We start from the raw sequence: 24493 nt of genomic DNA on the forward strand, positions 1-24493 counted from the left end.
TCTCGTTTTTTTTTTAATTTTCCAAAAGAAGGAACAGAGGGGGCCAGGTGAGGATATTCCGAAAAAGGCCCAGTCCTCTGTTCTTAACGCTACCTCTCTAACGCGGGAAATGGCGAATAGTTTGAAAAAAAAAAAATGTATATATATATGTATGTTGGAAAGGATCACAATTTTGCTCGTGATCAAGATATTCCTATGAGTCCACGGGGAAAATGAAACACGAAAAGTTTCCAAGTGCACTTTCGTGTAATAATCACATCATCAGGGGAGACACAAGAGAGAAATATAACAGTCAGTTGATATACACCGAAGAGAAGAAGCTAGGACGCCATGTTTACCAAACGGCGTCCTAGCCTCGTCCTGTCGATGTATATCAACTGACTTTTACATTTCTCTCTTGTGTCTTCCCTGATGATGTGATTATTACACGAAAGTGCACTTGGGAACTTTTCGTGTCTCAATTTCCCCGTGGACTCATGGGAATATATATATGTATGTATGTATGTATGTATACGCCCAAACACGCACATATACATACTCATACACAAACATGTACATATATACACATGTACACATTCATACTTGCTTGCCTTCATCTATGACGGGCTCTATCCCGCCCAAAGGAAACAACATTGTTATCAACTTCTTCAGCTTGGGAGCGCCAGGAAAGGAGATGAAATAGGCCATATTCGTTCACACTATGTCTCTAGCTGTCATTTGTAATGCATCAAAACCACAGCTCCCTTTCCCCATCCAGGTCCCACAAAACTTTCCATGGCTTACCCCTGGTTCAGTCCATAAAACGGCAGGTTGATAACAGTATACAATATCTTTGTAGTTCACTCTATTCCGTGGACTTCTTTCACACTCCTGCATGTTCACGCTAAGATCGCTCAAAATATTTTTCACTCCATCCGTCAACAGTCATTTTGTTTCCCGATTCTCGTTGTTTCCACCACTTTTGAGAAATATGACTTCTTTTCAATCTATTCTTACTGATTCTTTCCATATTTCCCAACCATTTCAAGAAACCCTTCTCTGTTGTCTCAACCAAAGTATCTTTTCGTACCACACATATCTCTTAACTTTTCATTACTTACTCGATCAAACAAACTCGCACCACATATTGCCGTCAAGAGCTTCTTTTCCAAATCATCTAATATCCTCAAGCATCGCTCTCATTTTCCTTCAAACAAACACATTTTTGCCCTTCTCGATAACTTTCTCTCTTTCCACACATTTTTGACTTTTTCCAGAAATTCTGCCCCCTCTCCCACCCAGTGACTCACCTTCGCTTCCATGGTTCCATTCGCTGCCAAATTCATTCCCATTTATCTAAAGTACTTCAATTCCCCCGGTTCTTCACCATTCAAAATTGCATCCCAACTAACTTGTCCCGCAACCCTTTTGGACCTGACAATTTTGGTTTTATTCATAATTACTCTCAAATTTCTCCCGTCACATACTGTTCCATAATCATTTACCAACTACTGCAGCTCCTCACTGGAATCAGCCGCCTACGCTGTATCATCGACAATCAACATATGACTCACTTACCAGGCCCTCACCGCCCATCCATAAACAAATTAAACACACTTGGTTACGTCAAACTTCCATGCTGCAGACCGACCTTCACTAGGAACCAATAACTCTCCTCTCTTCTTACTCCAACGCACGCCTTACACCCTTGATGAAAACTTCTCACTCCTTATAGCATAGAGACCTTCTCAAAGCATTTCAATCAACCTTACCATATGCCTTCTCCAGATCCATAAATGTCACATATAGATCCATCTGTTTTTCTAAGTATTTCTTACATACATTCGTTAAATCAAACACCTGATCCACGCATCCTCTAACAATTCTGAAACCACACTGCGCATCCCCAGTCTGATGCTCTGTACATGCCTTCTCCCTTTCATTTGATAACCTCCCTTATAATTTACCAGGAAAGCTTACCAAACTTTTGCCTTTGTGGTCTGAACTCTCACTTTTTTCCCACAATAGATGCATTCTGCCAATCCTCAGTTACCTCAACATAATCTATACATACACTGAATATCTTTACCAGCCAATAAACGAAAGTCACCCACTTTCTTTTTACATTCAACTGCAATACCTTAACTCCTGCCACCTTGCCGCATTTCATCTTTCTGAAGACTTTCACCGTCTTTTGTCTCACTTCGGATAACACCTCGACCAAAACACCCTGCATCTACCACTCAGTCTTCCAACACATTTAACTTCCTTGAAAATAATCACACAATCTCCATTTCATTCCATCACTACCTGTTATCACTTCACCTTTTGCTCCCTTCACCGAATTTTCCAATTGTTGTGTTATCACACATTATCTAATTCTCTCTAAAGCATCTTTTCATTCTCCCAAATGCTTAATCATACTCTCTCAGCTCAATTGTCATTTGCCGAGTTTTTCAGTCCTTGTACCCTCATCTTCACCTACTTTCTTTTATATGTCTCCCACTCATTTCTATTCCTTTCTTGTAAATACCGTTTAAAAGCCTTCCTTTACTCTTTCATAAGCAACTTTACTTCTTCATCCCAACACTCAGTATCGTTTCTTATCTGCCCACCTCCTGTCTCTGTTATCATTGATAGATATTGCAAAATGTCATCAAATGGTGCGCTTATGAGAACCTACCTCCATGCTCTTAAATAGCTGCTTCACAACAGGATCAGTATGCTTGGAGAAATAATCGTATGGTACTCCTTTCAGTAGCCAGGGTTCGGTGCCCCACTTCCAGCCGTCTTGCTTCACCACATCTTCAAACGTCTCTATAGGCTGAGATTTCCCCAGTACGGTCATATGTGCGATCAAAGACGAACGGTAAGCTGTGTCGATGACAAGACAAAAAACCAGCCACCAACCTACTACCATCTGTGGGTATGGTATAAGTTGAAATAAAGTGACAAGATAATCCTTAGATCTGTTGGCGAGTCAATCACTATTCCAACAATGTGTTCGCATGGCTAACAGTGCCAGTACATGGATATGTGTTCACCAATACACTTCACTGCAGGAAAGATGGCGTTATTGCGTCAAAATTCCTAAGAAAGAGTCTTCTATACATTTAAGTTCAGCATTTTATATTCAAAAGAAACCTTATATTTTTGTGATGATCATCATTACTCCAACTGAGACTTCCAGATAATTTTCTCTCACATAAACCTTAGTTATATATGGAATGCCAGGTGGTAACCTGATCAAGATCTTAAAAATCTTAGGCTGTCATAACGACAAATAAAGAAATCTTCGTCCAGATATGCGTAATATATTTTTCTATTTTTATTATACTTTGTCGCTGTCTCCCGCGTTTGCGAGGTAGCGCAAGGAAACAGACGAAAAGAAATGGCCTAACCCCCCCCCCCCCATACACATATATATACATACGTCCACACACGCAAATATACATACCTACATAACTTTCCATGGTTTACCCCAGACGCTTCACATGCCTTGATTCAATCCACTGACAGCACGTCAACCCCGGTATACCACATCGCTCCAATTCACTCTATTCCTTGCCCTCCTTTCACCCTCCTGCATGTTCAGGCCCCGATCACACAAAATCTTTTTCACTCCATCTTTCCACATCCAATTTGGTCTCCCTCTTCTCCTCGTTCCCTCCACCTCCGACACATATATCCTCTTGGTCAATCTTTCCTCACTCATTCTCTCCATGTGCCCAAACCACTTCAAAACACCCTCTTCTGCTCTCTCAACCACGCTCTTTTTATTTCCACACATCTCTCTTACCCTTACGTTACTCACTCGATCAAACCACCTCACACCACACATTGTCCTCAAACATCTCATTTCCAGCACATCCATCCTCCTGCGCACAACTCTATCCATAGCCCACGCCTCGCAACCATACAACATTGTTGGAACCACTATTCCTTCAAATATACCCATTTTTGCTTTCCGATATAATGTTCTCGACTTCCACACATTCTTCAAGGCTCCCAGAATTTTCGCCCCCTCCCCCACCATATGATCCACTTCCGCTTCCATGGTTCCATCCGCTGCAAGATCCACTCCCAGATATCTAAAACACTTCACTTCCTCCAGTTTTTCTCCATTCAAACTCACCTCGCAATTGACTTGACCCTCAACCCTACTGTACCTATATATATATATATATATATATATATATATATATATATATATATATATATATATATATATATATGTATATATATATATATATATATATATATATATATATATATATATATATATATATATATATATATATATATATATATATATATATATACATATATATATATATATATATATATATATATATATATATATATATATATATATATATATATATATACATATATATATATATATTCATGGATCTGGAGAAGGCATATGATAGAGTTGATAGAGAGGCTCTGTGGAAGGTATTAAGAATATATGGTGTGGGAGACAAGTTGATACAAGCAGTGAAAAGTTTTTATCGAGGATGTAAGGCACGTGTACATGTAGGAAGAGAGGAAAGTGATTGGTTCTCAGTGAATGTAGGTTTGCGGCAGGGGTGTGTGATGTCTCCATGGTTGTTTAATTTGTTTATGGATGGGGTTGTTAGGGAGGTGAATGCAAGAGTTTTGGAAAGAGGGGCAAGTATGAAGTCTGTTGTGGATGAGAGAGCTTGGGAAGTGAGTCAGTTGTTGTTCGCTGATGATACATCGCTGGTGGCAGATTCATGTGAGAAACTGCAGAAGCTGGTGACTGAGTTTGGTAAAGTGTGTGGAAGAAGAAAGTTAAGAGTAAATGTGAATAAGAGCAAGGTAATTAGGTACAGTAGGGTTGAGGGTCAAGTCAATTGGGAGGTAAGTTTGAATGGAGAAAAACTGGAGGAAGTAAAGTGTTTTAGATATCTGGGAGTGGATCTAGCAGCGGATGGAACCATGGAATCGGAAGTGGATCATAGGGTGGGGGATTGGGCGAAAATCCTGGGAGCCTTGAAGAATGTGTGGAAGTCGAGAACATTATCTCGGAAAGCAAAAATGGGTATGTTTGAAGGAATAGTGGTTCCAACAATGTTGTATGGTTGCGAGGCGTGGGCTATGGATAGAGTTGTGCGCAGGAGGATGGATGTGCTGGAAATGAGATGTTTGAGGACAATGTGTGGTGTGAGGTGGTTTGATGGAGTAAGTAACGTAAGGGTAAGAGAGATGTGTGGAAATAAAAAGAGCGTGGTTGAGAGAGCAGAAGAGGGTGTTTTGAAATGGTTTGGGCACATGGAGAGAATGATTGAGGAAAGATTGACCAAGAGGATATATGTGTCGGAGGTGGAGGGAGCGAGAAGTGGTAGACCAAATTGCAGGTGGAAAGATGGAGTGAAAAAAATTTTGTGTGATCGTGGCCTGAACATGCAGGAGGGTGAAAGGAGGGCAAGGAATAGAGTGAATTGGATCGATGTGGTATACCAGGGTTGACGTGCTGTCAGTGGATTGAATCAGGGCATGTGAAGCGTCTGGGGTAAACCATGGAAAGCTGTATAGGTATGTATATTTGCGTGTGTGGACGTATGTATATACATGTGTATGGGGGTGGGTTGAGCCATTTCTTTCGTCTGTTTCCTTGCGCTACCTCGCAAACGCGGGAGACAGCGACAAAGAAAAAAAAAAAAAAATGTATATATATATATATATCATACAAAGCTCCATCAGCCAGGATCGAACCTGGGACCCCTTGTGCAAGAGGCAGCCATGCTAACCGCTATGCTAAGGGACTGTATAATAGGAAACAACTATTCGAAATACTAAGTACTCGAATACCCTTCGTCTCACTATGGTGAGCAACGGGGTCTATCGGTTGTTTCCGAACAGAACACAGAGCCAGCTGAGAGCGTTTTAACGAACCTGACTGTACAACGCGGAGGTATATGAATACGAATAAAGTGTATATGAACGCGCACCTTCATAGAACATACAAAGCTCCAACAGCCAGGATCGAACCTGGGACCCCTTGTGTAAGAGGCAGGCATGCTAACCGTTGCTCACCATAGTGAGACGAAGGGTATTCGAGTACTTAGTATTTCGAATAGTTGTTTCCTATTATACAGTCCCTTAGCCTAGCGGTTAGCATGCCTGCCTCTTGCACAAGGGGTCCCAGGTTCGATCCTGGCTGATAGAGCTTTGTATGTTCTATGAAGGTGCGCGTTCATATACACTTTATTCGTATATATATATATATATATATATATATATATATATATATATATATATATAAATATATATATGTATACATATATATACATATATATATATATATGTATATATATATATATATAATATAAGTCAGTTGATATACATCGAAGAGACGAAGCTAGGACACCATTTGCTAAACATGTGATTGTCCAAAACATACAACGAGCGTTCATAAACCTATCATTTTACAAATTTTATCAACAATAAAGCTATCTAATTTGTATAGACCATCACTAATATCAAGACTATAATCCTTTGTGTATCTACTAATGGAAGATTCGATGATGTATCTCTTGGTAATAGTGTTAGAGTTAATAACTGAGATGGCATTACTCCAGTCAATACAGTGATCATAGGTTTTAACGTGATTAAACAAGGCATCTGGTTCTTGTCTCGTTCTTAAACTATATTAATGTTGACTAAGTCTAATAGAAAGATCCTTATCAGTTTGACCAAGATAAAATTTATCACAATTTCCACATGGCACTTTATAGAAGCATCCAAGATAATTTTCTGGTGAATTCCTGATTAAAATATTCTTTATAGTACTATTGTTGCTAAAGGCAACATTTACATTAAAGGATTTAAGCAACATGGGAAGTAAAGTGAAATTATTATTAAAAGGGAGAACTAAAAGATTCTTGGTTCAATGGGAGGTTTAGGTTCAACTCTATAAAAGGATGTCTTTGCTAACTTAAGGGAGCTATGAATGAAAGATCAAGGGTACTTTAACTTAGATCCAATAGCATATATCCTCTCAAACTCATCATCATTAAACTATGGACTGCAAATACGTAATGCCCAAAGGAACATAGATTGAAATGATGATAATTCAACTTTGTCATGTTGAGGTAAGTAATAATGGATATATGAGCACACATTGGTGGGTTTTCTGCATATGCTAAACTTAAGCTTGTTTCCTTGCCTATGGATCATGCATTCTAAAAATGGTGACCTACAATTATTTTCATTTTCTACAGTAAATTTGATGGAAGATACTAAATTGTTAAGTAAGGAGAGAAATATTTGTAAATTTTCATTTGTGGCCAAACAAAAAGAACATCATCTACATAAATAAACCAAATTGCATTAAAAGGTAAGATATCTTTTAATAATTTTGTTTCAAAAATTCCATATAAAGATTACTTAGTACAGGTGAGAGACGGTTACCCATTGCCAAACCGAATTTTTGAGCAAAATAATCGCCTTTGGTTTGGAATACACAGTCTTTTATACACAATTTTGTCTGTCCAGTGAAAAAATACTTTGAAACAGGTTAATGAATATCATCCAAGACTTCAAAGAAATATTCTAAAAGGTCATTAACTTGAACTTTCGTGAATGATGAATAGACATCAAAGCTAACTCGTTTGAAATCAAAATCAACATTGATATTGTTTAGCTTCTAGACTAAATCTACATTGTTCAAACTAAAGAATATCAGTGTTAATTTTCATTTCAAACTAGATAGCTTTGATGTTTCCTTACTTTTCACTAAAGTTCCAGTTGATGAATCATGTATATGTGCCCACAAGTATATGTCTGTGCATATATATATATATTCTTAAGTTGAAATGTATAGGTATACATATGTGTGTTTGGGACGTATATGTATATACATAGGAATATCATGAACACAGGCAAAATTGCGATCCTTTCCAATGTGTATATATATATATATATATATATATATATATATATATATATATATATATATATATATATATATATATATATATATATATATATATATATATATATATATTTATATATATATATATATATATATATATATATATATATATATTTTTTTTTTTTTTTTTTTTATACTTTGTCGCTGTCTCCCGCGTTTGCGAGGTAGCGCAAGGAAACAGACGAAAGAAATGGCCCAACCCCCCCCCATACACATGTACATACACACGTCCACACACGCAAATATACATACCTACACAGCTTTCCATGGTTTACCCCAGACGCTTCACATGCCTTGATTCAATCCACTGACAGCACGTCAACCCCTGTATACCACATCGCTCCAATTCACTCTATTCCTTGCCCTCCTTTCACCCTCCTGCATGTTCAGGCCCCGATCACACAAAATCTTTTTCACTCCATCTTTCCACCTCCAATTTGGTCTCCCTCTTCTCCTCGTTCCCTCCACCTCCGACACATATATCCTCTTGGTCAATCTTTCCTCACTCATTCTCTCCATGTGCCCAAACCATTTCAAAACACCCTCTTCTGCTCTCTCAACCACGCTCTTTTTATTTCCACACATCTCTCTTACCCTTACGTTACTTACTCGATCAAACCACCTCACACCACACATTGTCCTCAAACATCTCATTTCCAGCACATCCATCCTCCTGCGCACAACTCTATCCATAGCCCACGCCTCGCAACCATACAACATTGTTCGAACCACTATTCCTTCAAACATACCCATTTTTGCTTTCCGAGATAATGTTCTCGACTTCCACACATTTTTCAAGGCTCCCAAAATTTTCGCCCCCTCCCCCACCCTATGATCCACTTCCGCTTCCATGGATATATATATATATATATATATATATATATATATATATATATATATATATATATATATATATATATATATATATATATACATATATATATATATATATATATATATATATATATATATATATATATATATATATATATATATATATATATATATATATATATATATATATATATATATGGAGAAAAACTGGAGGAAGTGAAGTGTTTTAGATATCTGGGAGTGGATCTGGCAGCGGATGGAACCATGGAAGCGGGAGTGGATCATAGGGTGGGGGAGGGGGCGAAAATTCTGGGGGCCTTGAAGAATGTGTGGAAGTCGAGAACATTATCTCGGAAAGCAAAAATGGGTATGTTTGGAGGAATAGTGGTTCCAACAATGTTGTATGGTTGCGAGGCTTGAACTATGGATAGAGTTGTGTTGTTGTTGTTCGCTGATGATACAGCACTGGTGGCTGATTCATGTGAGAAACTGCAGAAGCTGGTGACTGAGTTTGGTAAAGTGTGTGAAAGAAGAAAGTTAAGAGTAAATGTGAATAGGAGCAAGGTTATTATGTACAGTAGGGTTGAGGGTCAAGTCAATTGGAAGGCAAGTTTGAATGGAGAAAAACTGGAGGAAGTAAAGTGTTTTAGATATCTGGGAGTGGATCTGGCAGCGGATGGAACCATGGAAGTGGAAGTGAATCATAGGGTGGGGGAGGGGGCGAAAATCCTGTGAACCTTGAAGAATGTGTGGAAGTCGAGAACATTATCTCGGAAAGCAAAAATGGGTATGTTTGGAGGAATAGTGGTTCCAACAATGTTGTATGGTTGCGAGGCTTGAACTATGGATAGAGTTGTGCCCAGGAGAGTGGACAATGTGTGGTGTGAGGTGGTTTGATCGAGTAAGTAATGTAAAGGTAAGAGAGATGCGTGGAAATAAAAAGAGCGTGGTTGAGAGAGCAGAACAGGGTGTTTTGAAATGGTTTGGGCACATGGAAAGAATGAGTGAGGAAAGATTGACCAAGAGGATACATTTGTCGGAGGTGGAGGGAACGAGGAGAAGTGGGAGACGAAATTGGAGGTGGAAAGATGGAGTGAAAAAGATTTTGAGTGATCGTGCCCTAAACATGCAGGAGGGTGAAAGGTGTGCAAGGAATAGAGTGAATTGGATCGTTGTGGTATACCGGGGTTGAAGTGCTGTCAGTGGATTGAATCAGGGCATGTGAAGCGTCTGGGGTAAACCATGGAAAGTTCTGTGGGGCCTCGATGTGGAAAGGGAGCTGTGGTTTCGGGCATTATTGCATGAGAGCTAGAGACTGAGTGTGAACGAATGGGGCCTTTGTTGTCTTTTCCTAGCGCTACCTCGCAATAATAAGGGGGAAAGGGGATGGTATTCCATGTGTGGAGAGATGGTGATGGGAATGAATAAAGGCAGACAGTGTGAATTGTGTGCATGAGTATATATGTATGTGTCTGTGTGTGTATATATATGTGTACATTGAACTTTCCATGGTTTACCCCAGACGCTTCACATGCACTGGTTCAATCCATTGACAGCACGTTGACCCGGTATACCTCATCGTTCCAATTCACTCTATTACTTGCACGCCTTTCACCCTCCTGCATGTTCAGGCCCTGATTACTAAAAATCTTTTTCACTACACTTTTTCTCCTCTAAATTTGGTCTCCCACTTCTCCTCGTTCCCTCCACTTCCGACATATATATCCTCTTGGTCAATCTTTCCTCACTCATTTCCTCCATGTGACCAATCCATTTCAAAACACCCTCTTCTGCTCTCTCAAACACACTCTTTTTATTTCCACACACCTTTCTTACCCTTACATTACTTACTCGATAAAACCACCTCACACCACATATTGTCCTCAAACATCTCATATCCAGCACATCCACCCTCCTGCGCACAACTCTATCCATAGCCCACGCCTCGCAACCATACAACATTGTTGGAACCACTGTTCCTTCAAACATACCCATTTGTGCTTTCCCAGATAATGTTCTCGACTTCCAAACATTCTTGAAGGCTCCCAGAATTCTCGCCCCCTCCCCCACCGTATGATTCACTACCGCTTCCATTGTACCATCCGCTGCCAGATCCACTCCCAGATATCTAAAACACTTTACTTCCTCCAGTTTTTCTCCATTCAAACTTACCTAGCAATTGACTTGACCCTCAACACTACTGTACCTAATAACTTTGCTCTTATTCACATTTACTCTCAACTTTCTTCTTTCACACACTTTACCAAACTCAGTCACCAGCTTCTGCAATTTCTCACATGAATCAGCAACCAGCGCTGTATCATAAGCGAACAAAACCTGACTCACTTCCCAAGCTCTCTCATCCACAACAGACTGCATACTTGCCCTTCTTTCCAAAACTCTTGCATTCACCTCCCTAACAACCCCATCCATAAACAAATTAAACAACCATGGAGACATCACACACCCCTGCCGCAAACTTACATTCACTGAGAACCAATCACTTTCTTCTCTCCATACACGAACACATGCCTTACATCCTCGATAAATACTTTTCACTGATTCTAAGAACTTGCCTCCCACACCATATATTCTTAGTACCTTCCACAGAGCATCTAAATGAACTCTATCATATGCCTTCTCCAGATCCATAAATGCTACGTACAAATCCATTTGCTTTTCTAAGTATTTCTCACATACATTCTTTAAAGCAAACACCTGATTAACATATCCTCTACAACTTCTGAAACCAAACTGCTCTTCCCCAGTCTGATGTTCTGTACATGACTTCACCCTCTCAATCAATACCCTCCCATTTAATTTACCAGGAATATTCAACAAACATATGCCTCTGTATTTTGAATACTCACTTTTATCACCTTTGGCTTTGTACAATGGCACTATGCAAGCATTCCGCCAATCCTCAGGCACCTCACCATGAATCATACATACATTAAATAACCATACCAAAATGTCAATAATACAGTCACCCCCTTTTATAATAGATCCCACTGCAATACCATATTGAGTTTGTTAAAGTGTGTGAAAGAAGAAAGTTAAGAGTAAATATGAATAAGACCAAGGTTATTAGGTACAGTAGGGTTGATGGTCAAGTCAATTGGGAGGTAAGTTTGAATGGAGAAAAACTGGAGGAAGTAAAGTGTTTTAGATATCTGGGAGTGGATCTGGCAACGGATGGAACCGTGGAAGCGGAAGTGAATCATAGGGTGGGGAAGGGGGCGAAAATCCTGGGATTCCAGAAGAATGTTTGGAAGTCGAGAACATTATCTCGAAAAACAAAAATGGGTACGTTTGAAGGAATAGTGGTTCCACAAATGTTGTCTGGTTGCGAGGCGTGAGCTCTGGATAGAGTTGTGCGCAGGAGGGTGGTTGTGCTGGAAATGAGATGTTTGAGGACAATATGTGGTGTGAGATGGTTTGATCGAGTAACTAATGTAAGGGTAAGAGAGATGTGTGGAAATAAAAAGAGCGTGATTGAGAGAGCAGAATTGGGTGTTTTGAAATGGTTTGGGCACATGGAGAGAATGAGTGAGGAAAGATTGACCAAGAGGATATATGTGTCGGAGGTGGAGGGAACGAGGAGAAGTGGGAGACGAAATTGGAGGTGGAAAGATGGAGTGAAAAAGATTTTGAGTGATCTGGGCCTGAACATGCAGGAGGATGAAAGGCGTGCAAGGAATAGAGTGAATTGGATCGATGTGGTATACCGGGGTCGACGTGCTGTCAATGGATTGAATCAGGGCATATGAAGCGTCTGGGGTAAACCATGGAAAGTTCTGTGGGGCCTCGATGTGGAAAGGGAGCTGTAGTTTCGGGCATTATAGCATAACAGTTAGAGACTGAGTGTGAACGAATGGGGCCTTTGTTGTCTTTTCCTACCGCTACCTCGTACACATGAGGGGGGAGAGGGATGTTGTTCCATGTTTTACGAGATGGCGATGGCAATAAATAAAGACACACAGTATGAATTATGTACATGGGTACATGTGTTTGATGATAGAGTGGCAGATATAGGGTGTTTTGGTCGAGGTGGTGTGCAAAGTGAGAGGGTTAGGGAAAATGATTTGGTAAACAGAGAAGAGGTAGTGAAAGCTTTGCGGAAGATGAAAGCCGGCAAGGCAGCAGGTTTGGATGGTATTGCAGTGGAATTTATAAAAAAAGGGGGTGACTGTATTGTGGACTTTTTGGTAAGGTTATTTAATGTATGTATGACTCATGGTGAGGTGCCTGAGGATTGGCGAAATGCGTGCATAGTGCCATTGTACAAAGGCAAAGGGGATAAGAGTGAGTGCTCAAATTATAGAGGTATAAGTTTGTTGAGTATTCCTGGTAAATTATATGGGAGGGTATTCATTGAGAGGGTGAAGGCATGTACAGAGCATCAGATTGGGGAAGAGCAGTGTGGTTTCAGAAGTGGTAGAGGATGTGTGGATCAGGTGTTTGCTTTGAAGAATGTATGTGAGAAATACTTAGAAAAGCAAATGGATTTGTATGTAGCATTTATGGATCTGGAGAAGGCATATGATAGAGTTGATAGAGATGCTCTGTGGAAGGTATTAAGAATATATGGTGTGGGAGGAAAGTTGTTAGAAGCAGTGAAAAGTTTTTATCGAGGATGTAAGGCATGTGTATGTGTAGGAAGAGAGGAAAGTGATTGGTTCTCAGTGAATGTAGGTTTGCGGCAGGGGTGTGTGATGTCTCCATGGTTGTTTAATTTGTTTATGGATGGGGTTGTTAGGGAGGTAAATGCAAGAGTTTTCGAAAGAGGGGCAAATATGAAGTCTGTTGGGGATGAGAGAGCTTGGGAAGTGAGTCAGTTGTTGTTCGCTGATGATACAGCGCTGGTGGCTGATTCATGTGAGAAACTGCAGAAGCTGGTGACTGAGTTTGGTAAAGTGTGTGGAAGAAGAAAGTTAAAAGTAAATGTGAATAAGAGCAAGGTTATTAGGTATAGTAGGGTTGAGGGTCAAGTCAATTGGGAGGTGAGTTTGAATGGAGAAAAACTGGAGGAAGTGAAGTGTTTTAGATATCTGGGAGTGGATCTGGCAGCGGATGGAACCATGGAAGCGGAAGTGGATCATAGGGTGGGGGAGGGGGCGAAAATCCTGGGGGCCTTGAAGAATGTGTGGAAGTCGAGAACATTATCTCGGAAAGCAAAAATGGGTATGTTTGAAGGAATAGTTGTTCCAACAATGTTGTATGGTTGCGAGGCGTGGGCTATGGATAGAGTTGTGCGCAGGAGGATGGATGTGCTGGAAATGAGATGTTTGAGGACAATGTGTGGTGTGAGGTGGTTTGATCGAGTGAGTAACGTAAGGGTAAGAGAGATGTGTGGAAATAAAAAGAGCGTGGTTGAGAGAGCAGAAGAGGGTGTTTTGAAGTGGTTTGGGCACATGGAGAGGATGAGTGAGGAAAGATTGACTAAGAGGATATATGTGTCGGAGGTGGAGGGAACAAGGAGAAGAGGGAGACCAAATTGGAGGTGGAAAGATGGAGTGAAAAGGATTTTGTGTGATCGGGGCCTGAACATGCAGGAGGGTGAAAGGAGGGCAAGGAATAGAGTGAATTGGAGCGATGTGGTATACCGGGGCTGACGTGCTGTCAGTGGATTGAATCAAGGCATGTGAAGTGTCTGGGGTAAACCATGGAAAGCTGTGTAGGTATGTATATTTGCGTGTGTGGACGAATGTATATACATGTGTATGGGGGGGGGGTTGGGCCGTTTCTTTCGTCTGTTTCCTTGCGCTACCTCGCAAACGCGGGAGACGGCGACAAAGTATAAAAAAAAAGAAAAAAAAGAAAAATATATATATATATATATATATATATATATATATATATATATATATATATATATATATATATATATATATATATATATATATATATATATATATATATATATATATATATATATATATATATATATATATATATATATAAGAGCAAGGTTATTAGGTACAGTAGGGTTGAGGGTCAAGTCAATTGGGAGGTGAGTTTAAATGGAGAAAAACTGGAGGAAGTGAAGTGTTTTAGATATCTGGGAGTGGATCTGGCAGCGGATGGAACCATAGAAGCGGAAGTGGATCATAGGGTGGGGGAGGGGGCGAAAATTCTGGGGGCCTTGAAGAATGTGTGGAAGTCGAGAACATTATCTCGGAAAGCAAAAATGGGTATGTTTGAAGGAATAGTGGTTCCAACAATGTTGTATGGTTGCGAGTCGTGGGCTATGGATAGAGTTCTGCGCAGGAGGATGGATGTGCTGAAAATGAGATGTTTGAGGATAATGTGTGGTGTGAGGTGGTTTGATCGAGTGAGTAACGTAAGGGTAAGAGAGATGTGTGGAAATAAAAAGAGCGTGGTTGAGAGAGCAGAAGAGGGTGTTTTGAAGTGGTTTGGGCGCATGGAGAGAATGAGTGAGGAAAGATTGACCAAGACGATGTATGTGTCGGAGGTGGAGGGAACGAGGAGAAGAGGGAGACCAAATTGGAGGTGGAAAGATGGAGTGAAAAAGATTTTGTGTGATCGTTGCCTGAACATGCAGGAGGGTGAAAGGAGGGCAAGGAATAGAGTGAATTGGATCGATGTGGTATACCGGGGTTGACGTGCTGTCAGTGGAGTGAATCAAGGCATGTGAAGCGTCTGGGGTAAACCATGGAAAGCTGTGTAGGTATGTATATTTGAGTGTGTGGACGTATGTATATACATGTGTATGGGGGGGGTTGGGCCATTTCTTTCGTCTGTTTCCTTGCGCTACCTCGCAAACGCGGGAGACAGCGACAAAGTATAATAAAAAAAAATAATATATATATATATATATACATATATATATATATATATATATATATATATATATATATATATATATATATATATATATATATATATATATATATATATATATATATATATATATATATATATATATATATATATAACAACCCCCTCCCCCTTTATGTGTGCAAGGTAGCACTAGGAAAAGACAACAAAGTCCACATTCGTTCACACTCAGTCTCTAGCTGTCATGTAATGATGCACGGAAACCACAGCTCCCTTTCAACATCCAAGCCCAACAGAACTTTCCATGGTTTACCCCAGACTCTTCACATGCCCTGGTTGAATCCATTGACAACACGTCAACCCCGGTATACAACATCGTTCCAATTCACTCTATTCCCTGCATGTTCAGGCCCCGATCACTCAAAATCTTTTTCATTCCATCTTTCCACATCGAATTTGTTCTCCCACTTCTCGCTCCTTCCACCTCTGACACATATATGCTCTTGTTCAATCTTTCCTCACTCATTTTCTCCGTGTGACCAAACCATGTCAAAACACCTTCTTCTGCTCTCTCAACCACACTCTTTTAATTTCCACACATCTCTCTTACCCTTACATTACTTACTCGATCAAACCACCTCACAACACACATTGTCCTCAAACATCTCACTTGCAGCACATCCACCCTTCTTCGCAACACTTGATCCATAGCCCACGCCTCGCAACCATACAAAATTGTTGGAACCACTGTTCCTTTAAACATACCCATTTTTGTTTTCCGAGATAATGTTCTCGACTTCCAAACATTCTTCAAGGCTCCCGAATTTTCGCCCCCTCCCCCACCCTTTAAATCACTTCCGCTTCCATGGTTCCATCCGCTGCCAGATCCACTGCCAGATATCTTAAACACTTCACTTCCTCCAGTTTCTCCCAATTCAAACTTATCTCGCAATTGACTTGACCCTCAACCTTACTGTATCTAATAACCTTGCTCTTGTTTACGTTTACTCTTAACTTTCTTCTTTCACACACTTTACCAAACTCTGCAGTTTCTCGCATGAATCAGCCACCAGAGCTGTATCATCAGCGAACAACAACTGACTCACTTCCCAAGCTCTCTTATCCACAACAGACAGCATACTTGCACTTCTTTAGAAAACTCTTGCATTCACCTCCCTAACAACCCCATCCATAAAGAAATTAAACAACCATGGAGACATCACAGACCCCTGCCGCAAACCTACATTCACCAAGAACCAATCACTTTCCTCTCTTCCTACACGTACACATGCCTTACATCATCGATTAAAACTTTTTACTGCTTCTAAGAACTTGCCACCCATAACATATATTCTTAATACCTTCCACAGAGCATCTCTATTATCTCTATGATATGCCTTCTCCAATCCATAAATGCTACATACAAATCCATTTGCTTTTCTAAGTATTTCTCACATACATTCTTCAAAGCAAACACCACACATACTCTACCACTTTTGAAACCACACTGCTCTTCCCCAATCTGATGCTCTGTACATACCTTCACCCTCTCAATCAATACCCTCGTATATAATTTCCAAGGAATACTCAGCAAACTTATACCTCTGTAATTTGAGCACTCACTCTTATCCCCTTTGCCTTTGTACAATGGCAATATACAAGCATTCCGCCAATCCTCAGGCACCTCACCATGAATCATACACATATTATATTAACTTGCCAACCAGTCAACAATACAGTCACCCCTTTTTTAACAAATTCCATTTCAATACCATCCAAACCTGCTGCCTTGCCAGCTTTCATCCTCCGCAAAGCTTTTACTACCTCTTCTCTGTGTACCGAAACATTTTCCCTAACCCTCTCATTTTGCACAGCACCTCGACCAAAACACCCTATATCTGGCACTCTATCATCAAACACATTAAACAAACCTTCAAAATACTCACTATATCTCCCTGTAACATCACCACTACTTGTTATCACCTCCCCATTAGCCCCCTTCACTGAAGTTCCCATTTGATCCCTTGTCTTACGCACTTTATTTACCTCCTTCCAAAAGATATTTTTATTTTCCCTAAAATTTAATGATACTCTCTCACACCAACTCTCATTTGCCCTCTTTCTCACCGCTTACATCTTTCTTTAAACTCCTGCCTCTTTCTTTTATACATCTCCCACTCATTTGCATTTTTTCCCTGCAAAAATCGTCCAGATGCCTCTCTCTTCTCTTTCACTAATAATCTTACCTCTTCATCCCACTACTCGCTACCCTTTCTAATCAACCCACCTCCCACGCATCTCATGCCACAAGAATCTTTTGCGGAAGCCATCACTGCTTCCCTAAATAAATCCCATTCCTCCCCCACTCCCCTTACATCCTTTCCTCTCATCTTTTTCCATTCTGTTCTCAGTCTCTCCTGGTATTTCCTCACACAAGTCTCCTTCCCGACCTCACTTACTCTCACCACTCTCTTCACCCCAACATTCTCTCTTCTTTTCTGAAAACTACTACAAATCTTAATATATATATATATATATATATATATATATATATATATATATATATATATATATATATATATATATATATATATATATATATATATATATATATATATATATATATATATATATATATATATATATAACTCACCCACATGCACATGTATATTCATACACGTACACACACGAAAATATACATACCTATACATCTCAATGTACACATATATATACACACACAGACATATACATATATACACATGTACATAATTTATACTGTCTGCTTTTAATCATTCCGATCGCCACCTCGCCACATATGGATTGGCAATCCCCTCCCCCCTCATGTGTGCGAGGTAGCGCTAGGAAAAGACAACAAAGGCCCCATTTGCTCACAGTCTCTAGCAGTCATGTAATAATGCACCGAAACCACAGCTCCCTTTCCACATCCAAGCCTCACAGAACTTTCCATGGTTTACCCGAGACTCTTCACATGCCCTGGTTCAATCCATTGACAGCACGTCGACCCCGGTATACCATATCGTTCCAATTCAATCTATTCCTTGCACCCCTTTCACCCTCCTGCATGTTCAGGCCCCGATCATTCAAAATCTTTTTCACTACATCTTTCCACCTTCAGTTTGATCTCTCCACTTCTCCTCGTTCCCGCCACCTCTGACAAATATATCTTGTTTTTCAATATTTCTTCACTCATTCTCTCCATGTGGCCAAACAATTTCAAAACACCCTCTTCTGCTCTCTCAACCACACTCTCTTTGCTTCCACACATCTTTCTTACCCTTACATTAATTACTCGATCAAACCAACTCACAGCACATATTGTCTTCAAACATCTCATTTCCAGCACAACCATCCTCCTGCGCAAAAATCTATCCATAGCCTACGCCTCGCAACCATACAACATTGTTGCAACCACTAATCCTTTAAACATACCTATTTTTGCTTTCCGAGATAATGTTCTCGACTTCCAAACATTCTTCAAGGCTCCCAGATTTCTCGCTCAACTCCCCCACCGAATGATTCACTTCCGCTTCCATGGTTCCATCCGCTGCCAAATCCACTCCCAGATATCTAAAACACTCTGCTTCCTCCAGTTTTTCTCCATTCAAACTTACCTCCCAATGGACTTGTTACTCAACCCTACTGTACCTAATAACCTTGCTCTTATTCATATATACTCTTAACTTTCTTCTTTCACACACTTTACCAAACTCAGTCACCAGCTTCTGCAATTTCTCACATGAATCAGCCACCAGCGCTGTATCATCAGCGAACAACAACTGACTCACTTCCCAAGCTCTCTCATCCACAACAGACTTCATACTTGCCCCTCTTTCGAAAACTCTTGCATTTACCTCCCTAACAACCCCATCCATAAACAAATTAAACAACCATGGAGACATCACACACCCCTGCCGCAAACCTACATTCACTGAGAACCAATCACTTTCCTCTCTTCCTACACGTACACATGCCTTACATCCTCGATAAAAACTTTTCACTGCTTCTAACAATATAAATATATATTGATATTTATAAATATATATGAATATAAGTATATATATATATATATATATATATATATATATATATATATATATATATATATATATATATATATATATATATATATATATATATATATATTCTTTTCTTAAACTATTCCCCATTTCCCGCGCTAGCGAGGTAGCGTTATGAACAGAGGACTGGGCCTTTTTTAGAATATCCTTACCTGCCCACATTCTGTTCGTTCTTTTGGAAAATTAAAAAACGAGAGAGGAGGATTTCCAGCCCCCCGCTCCCTCCCCTCCTAGTCGCAGCCTACGACACGCAGGGAACACGGGGGAAGCACTCTTAATCCCCCCCTATATATATATATATATATATGTACATATATATATATATATATACATATATATATATATATATATATATATATATATATATATATATATATATATATATATATATATATATATTCTTTTTCTTTCTTTCATACTATTCGCCATTTCCCGCATTAGCGAGGTAGCGTTGAGAACAGAGGACTTGGCCCTTGAGGGAATATCCTCACCTGGGCCCCTTCTATGTTCCCTCTTTTGGAACATTAAAAAAAAAATATATATATATATATATATATATATATATATATATATATATATATATATATATATATTTCTTTTTTTTTCTGTGTCGCTGTCTCCCGCGTTTGCGAGGTAGCGCAAGGAAACAGACGAAAGAAATGGCCCAACACACCCCATACACATGTATATACATACGTCCACACACGCAAATATACCTACCTACACAGCTTTCCATGGTTTCCCCAGACGCTTCACATGCCCTGATTCAATCCACTGACAGCACGTCAACCACGGTATACCACATCGCTCCAATTCACTCTATTCCTTGCCCTCCTTTCACCCTCCTGCATGTTCAGGCCCCGATCACACAAAATCTTTTTCACTCCATCTTTCCACCTCCAATTTGGTCTCCCTTTTCTCCTCGTTCCCTCCACCTCCGACACATATATCCTCTTGGTCAATCTTTCCTCACTCATTCTCTTCATGTGCCCAAACCATTTCAAAACACCCTCTTCTGCTCTCTCAACCACGCTCTTTTTATTTCCACACATCTCTCTTACCCTTACGTTACTTACTCGATCACACCAACTCACACGACACATTGTCCTCAAACATCTCATTTCCAGCACATCCATCCTCCTGCGCACCACTCTATCCATAGCCCACGCCTCGCAAACATACAACATTGTTGGAACCACTATTCCTTCAAACATACCCATTTTTGGTTTCAGAGATAATGTTCTCGACTTCCACACATTCTTCAAGGCTCACAGAATTTTCGTCCCCTCCCCCACCCTATGATCCACTTCCGCTTCCATGGTTCCATCCGCTGCCAGATCCACTCCCAGATATCTAAAACACTTCACTTCCTCCAGTTTTTCTCCATTCAAACTCACCTCCCAATTGACTTGACCCTCAACCCTACTGTACCTAATAACCTTGCTCTTATTCACATTTACTCTTAACTTTCTTCTTTCACACACTTTACCAAACTCAGTCACCAGCTTCTGCAGTTTCTCACATGAATCAGCCACCAGCGCTGTATCATCAGCGAACAACAACTGACTCACTTCCCAAGCTCTCTCATCCCCAACAGACTTCATACTTGCCCCTCTTTCCAAAACTCTTGAATTCACTTCCCTAACAACCCCATCCATAAACAAATTAAACAACCATGGAGACATCACACACCCCTGCCGCAAACCTACATTCACTGAGAACCAATCACTTTCCTCTCTTCCTACACGTACACATGCCTTACATCATCGATAAAAGCTTTTCACTGCTTCTAAGAACTTGCCTCCCACACCATATATTCTTAATAACTTCCACAGAGCATCTCTATCAACTCTATCATATGCCTTCTCCAGATCCACAAATGCTACATACAAATCCATTTGCTTTTCTAAGTATTTCTCACATACATTCTTCAAAGAAAACACCTGATCCACACATCCTCTACCACTCTTCCCCTTTACAGAGAAGAAGTAGTAAAAGCTTTCCGGAAGATGAAAGCCGGCAAGGCAGCAGGTTTGGATGGTATTGCAGTGGAATTTATTAAAAAAGGGGGTGACTGTATTTTTGACTGGTTGGTAAGGTTATTTAATGTATGTATGACTCATGGTGAGGTGCCTGAGGATTGGTGGAATGCGTGCATAGTGCCATTGTACAAAGGCAAAGGGGATAAGAGTGAGTGCTCATATTACAGAGGTATGAATTTGTTGAGTATTCCTGGTAAATTATATGGGAGGGTATTGATTGAGAGGGTGAAGGCATGTACAGAGCATCAGATTGGGGAATAGCAGTGTGGTTTCAGAAGTGGTAGAGGATGTGTGGATCAGGTGTTTTCTTTGAAGAATGTATGTGAGAAATACTTAGAAAAGCAAATGGATTTGTATGTAGCATTTGTGGATCTGGAGAAGGCATATGATAGAGTTGATAGAGATGCTCTGTGGAAGTTATTAAGAATATATGGTGTGGGAGGCAAGTTCTTAGAAGCAGTGAAAAGCTTTTATCGATGATGTAAGGCATGTGTACGTGTAGGAAGAGAGGAAAGTGATTGGTTCTCAGCGAATGTAGGTTTGCAGCAGGGGTGTGTGATGTCTCCATGGTTGTTTAATTTGTTTATGGATGGGGTTAGGGAGGTGAATGCAAGAGTTTTCGAAAGAGTGGCAAGTATGAAGTCTGTTTTGGATGAGAGAGCTTGGGAAGTGAGTCAGTTGTTGTTCGCTGATGACACAGCGCTGGTGGCTGATTCATGTGAGAAACTGCAGAAGCTCGTGACTGAGTTTGGTAAAGTGTGTGAAAGAAGAAAGTTAAGAGTAAATGTGAATAAGAGCAAGGTTATTAGGTACAGTTGGGTTGAGGGTCAATTCAATTGGGAGGTAAGTCTGAATGGAGAAAAACTGGAGGAATTAAAGTGTTTTAGATATCTGGGAGTGGATCTGGCAGCGGATGGAACCATGGAAGCGGAAGTGGATCATAGGGTGGGGGAAGGGGCGAAAATTCTGTGAGCCTTGAAGAATGTGTGGTAGTCGAGAACATTATCTCGGAAAGCAAAAATGGGTATGTTTGAAGGAATAGTGGTTCCAACAATTTTGTGTGGTTGCGAGGCGTGGGCTATGGATATAGTTGTGCGCAGGAGGGTGGATATGCTGGAAATGAGATGTTTGAGGACAATATGTGGTGTGAGGTTGTTTGATCGATTAAGTAACGTAAGGGTAAGAGAGATGTGTGGAAATAAAAAGAGCGTGGTTGAGAGAGCAGAAGAGGGTGTTTTGAAATGGTTTGGGCACATGGAGAGAATGATTGAGGAAAGATTGACCAAGAGGATATATGTGTCGGAGGTGGAGGGAACGACTAGAAGTGGGAGACCAAATTGGAGGTGGAGAGATGGAGTGAAAAAGATTTTGTGTGATCGGGGCCTGAACATGCAGGAGGGTGAAAGGAGGGCAAGGAATTGAGTGAATTGGATCGATGTGATATACCGGGGTTGACGTGCTGTCAGTGGATTTAATCAGGGCATGTGAAGCGTCTGGGGTAAACCATGGAAAGCTGTGTAGGTATGTATATTTGCGTGTTTGGACGTATGTATATACATGTGTATTTGAGTGGGTTGGGCCATTTCTTTCGTCTGTTTCCTTGCGCTACCTCGCAAACGCGGGAGACAGCGACAGAGCAAAAAAAAAAAATAAAAAAAAAAATATATATATATATATATATATATATATATATATATATATATATATATATATATATATGTATATATATATATATATATATATATATATATTTGGTGTTGGTCTGTAAGGAGGGGTCTACTCTGGCTTTGTCGGCGTCCCCTGCTGGTGGTTGTCTCTCTCTCTCTCTCTCTCTCTCTCTCTCTCTCTCTCTCTCTCTCTCTCTCTCTCTCTCTCTCTCTCTCTCTCTCTCTCTCTCTCTCTCTCTCTCTCTCTCTCTCTCTCTCTCTCTTCCATCATTCTCGCCAAGCCTCGTACTCGTGGCCATAAAACTAAAAGAGATGTAATCTTGGACCTCTGAGGACCATAACCGGACACGGACACATGTTTATACACTTAGCACGGTGGAGCGTTTGTAAGGAGGGAGGGGTTAAGTTATGAGGGCCATCTCCTCCTCCTCCTGTTTTTCTTCTTCTTCCTCCTCCTCCTCCTCCTCCTCCTCCTTTGTCCTCTCCCAATCACAGTAACTCCCTCCTTCCGGCAACCCGACAGCCATTGGGTTTGATTCATTGTTTTCATTCATGTTTATGGCTGAGGGATGTCTTCTTCGAGCTTCTCTACAAGTTCCAGTTTTATCACAGCTTCCAGTCCTTCCAGTCTCACCACAGCCTCCAGACCTTCCAGTCTCACCACAGCCTCCAGACCTTCCAGTCTCACCACAGCCTCCAGACATTCCAGTCTTACCACAGTTTCCAGACCTTCTAGTCTTACCTCAGTGTCCAGACCTTCCAGTCTTACCACAGCCTCCAGACCTTCCAATCTTACCAGAGTTTCCAGACCTTCTAGTCTTACCTCAGTGTCCAAACCTTCCAGTCTAACCACAGCCTCCAGACATTCCAGTCTTACCACAGTTTCCAGACCTTCTAGTCTTACCTCAGTGTCCAGACCTTCCAGTCTTATCACAGTGTCCAGACCTTGCAGCCCAGCCACAACTTCCAGACCTTCCCCGTCTTACCACAGCTTTCAGACCTTGCAGCGTTACCACAGTTTCCAAACCTTCCAGTCTTACCACAGCTTCAGGACCTTCCAGTATTACCGAAGCTTCCAGACCTTCCAGTCTTACCACAGCTTCCAGACCT

General features: G+C 40.5%; 1 protein-coding gene across 1 annotated transcript in view; it reads right to left on the reverse strand.

Moving 5' to 3' along the window:
* Window positions 1-24493, reverse strand: part of LOC139752176 (glutamate receptor ionotropic, delta-1-like) — a 99938-nt gene that overhangs the window by 33077 nt on the left and 42368 nt on the right. The window contains exon 4 of the mRNA XM_071668134.1: window positions 2663-2899. Within this exon, the coding sequence (XP_071524235.1) occupies window positions 2663-2899 (237 nt within the window). The remainder of the gene's footprint in view (window positions 1-2662; window positions 2900-24493) is intronic.

The sequence above is a fragment of the Panulirus ornatus genome, chromosome 2 (assembly GCF_036320965.1).
Source record: "Panulirus ornatus isolate Po-2019 chromosome 2, ASM3632096v1, whole genome shotgun sequence".
Classification (NCBI taxonomy): Eukaryota; Metazoa; Arthropoda; class Malacostraca; order Decapoda; family Palinuridae; genus Panulirus; species Panulirus ornatus.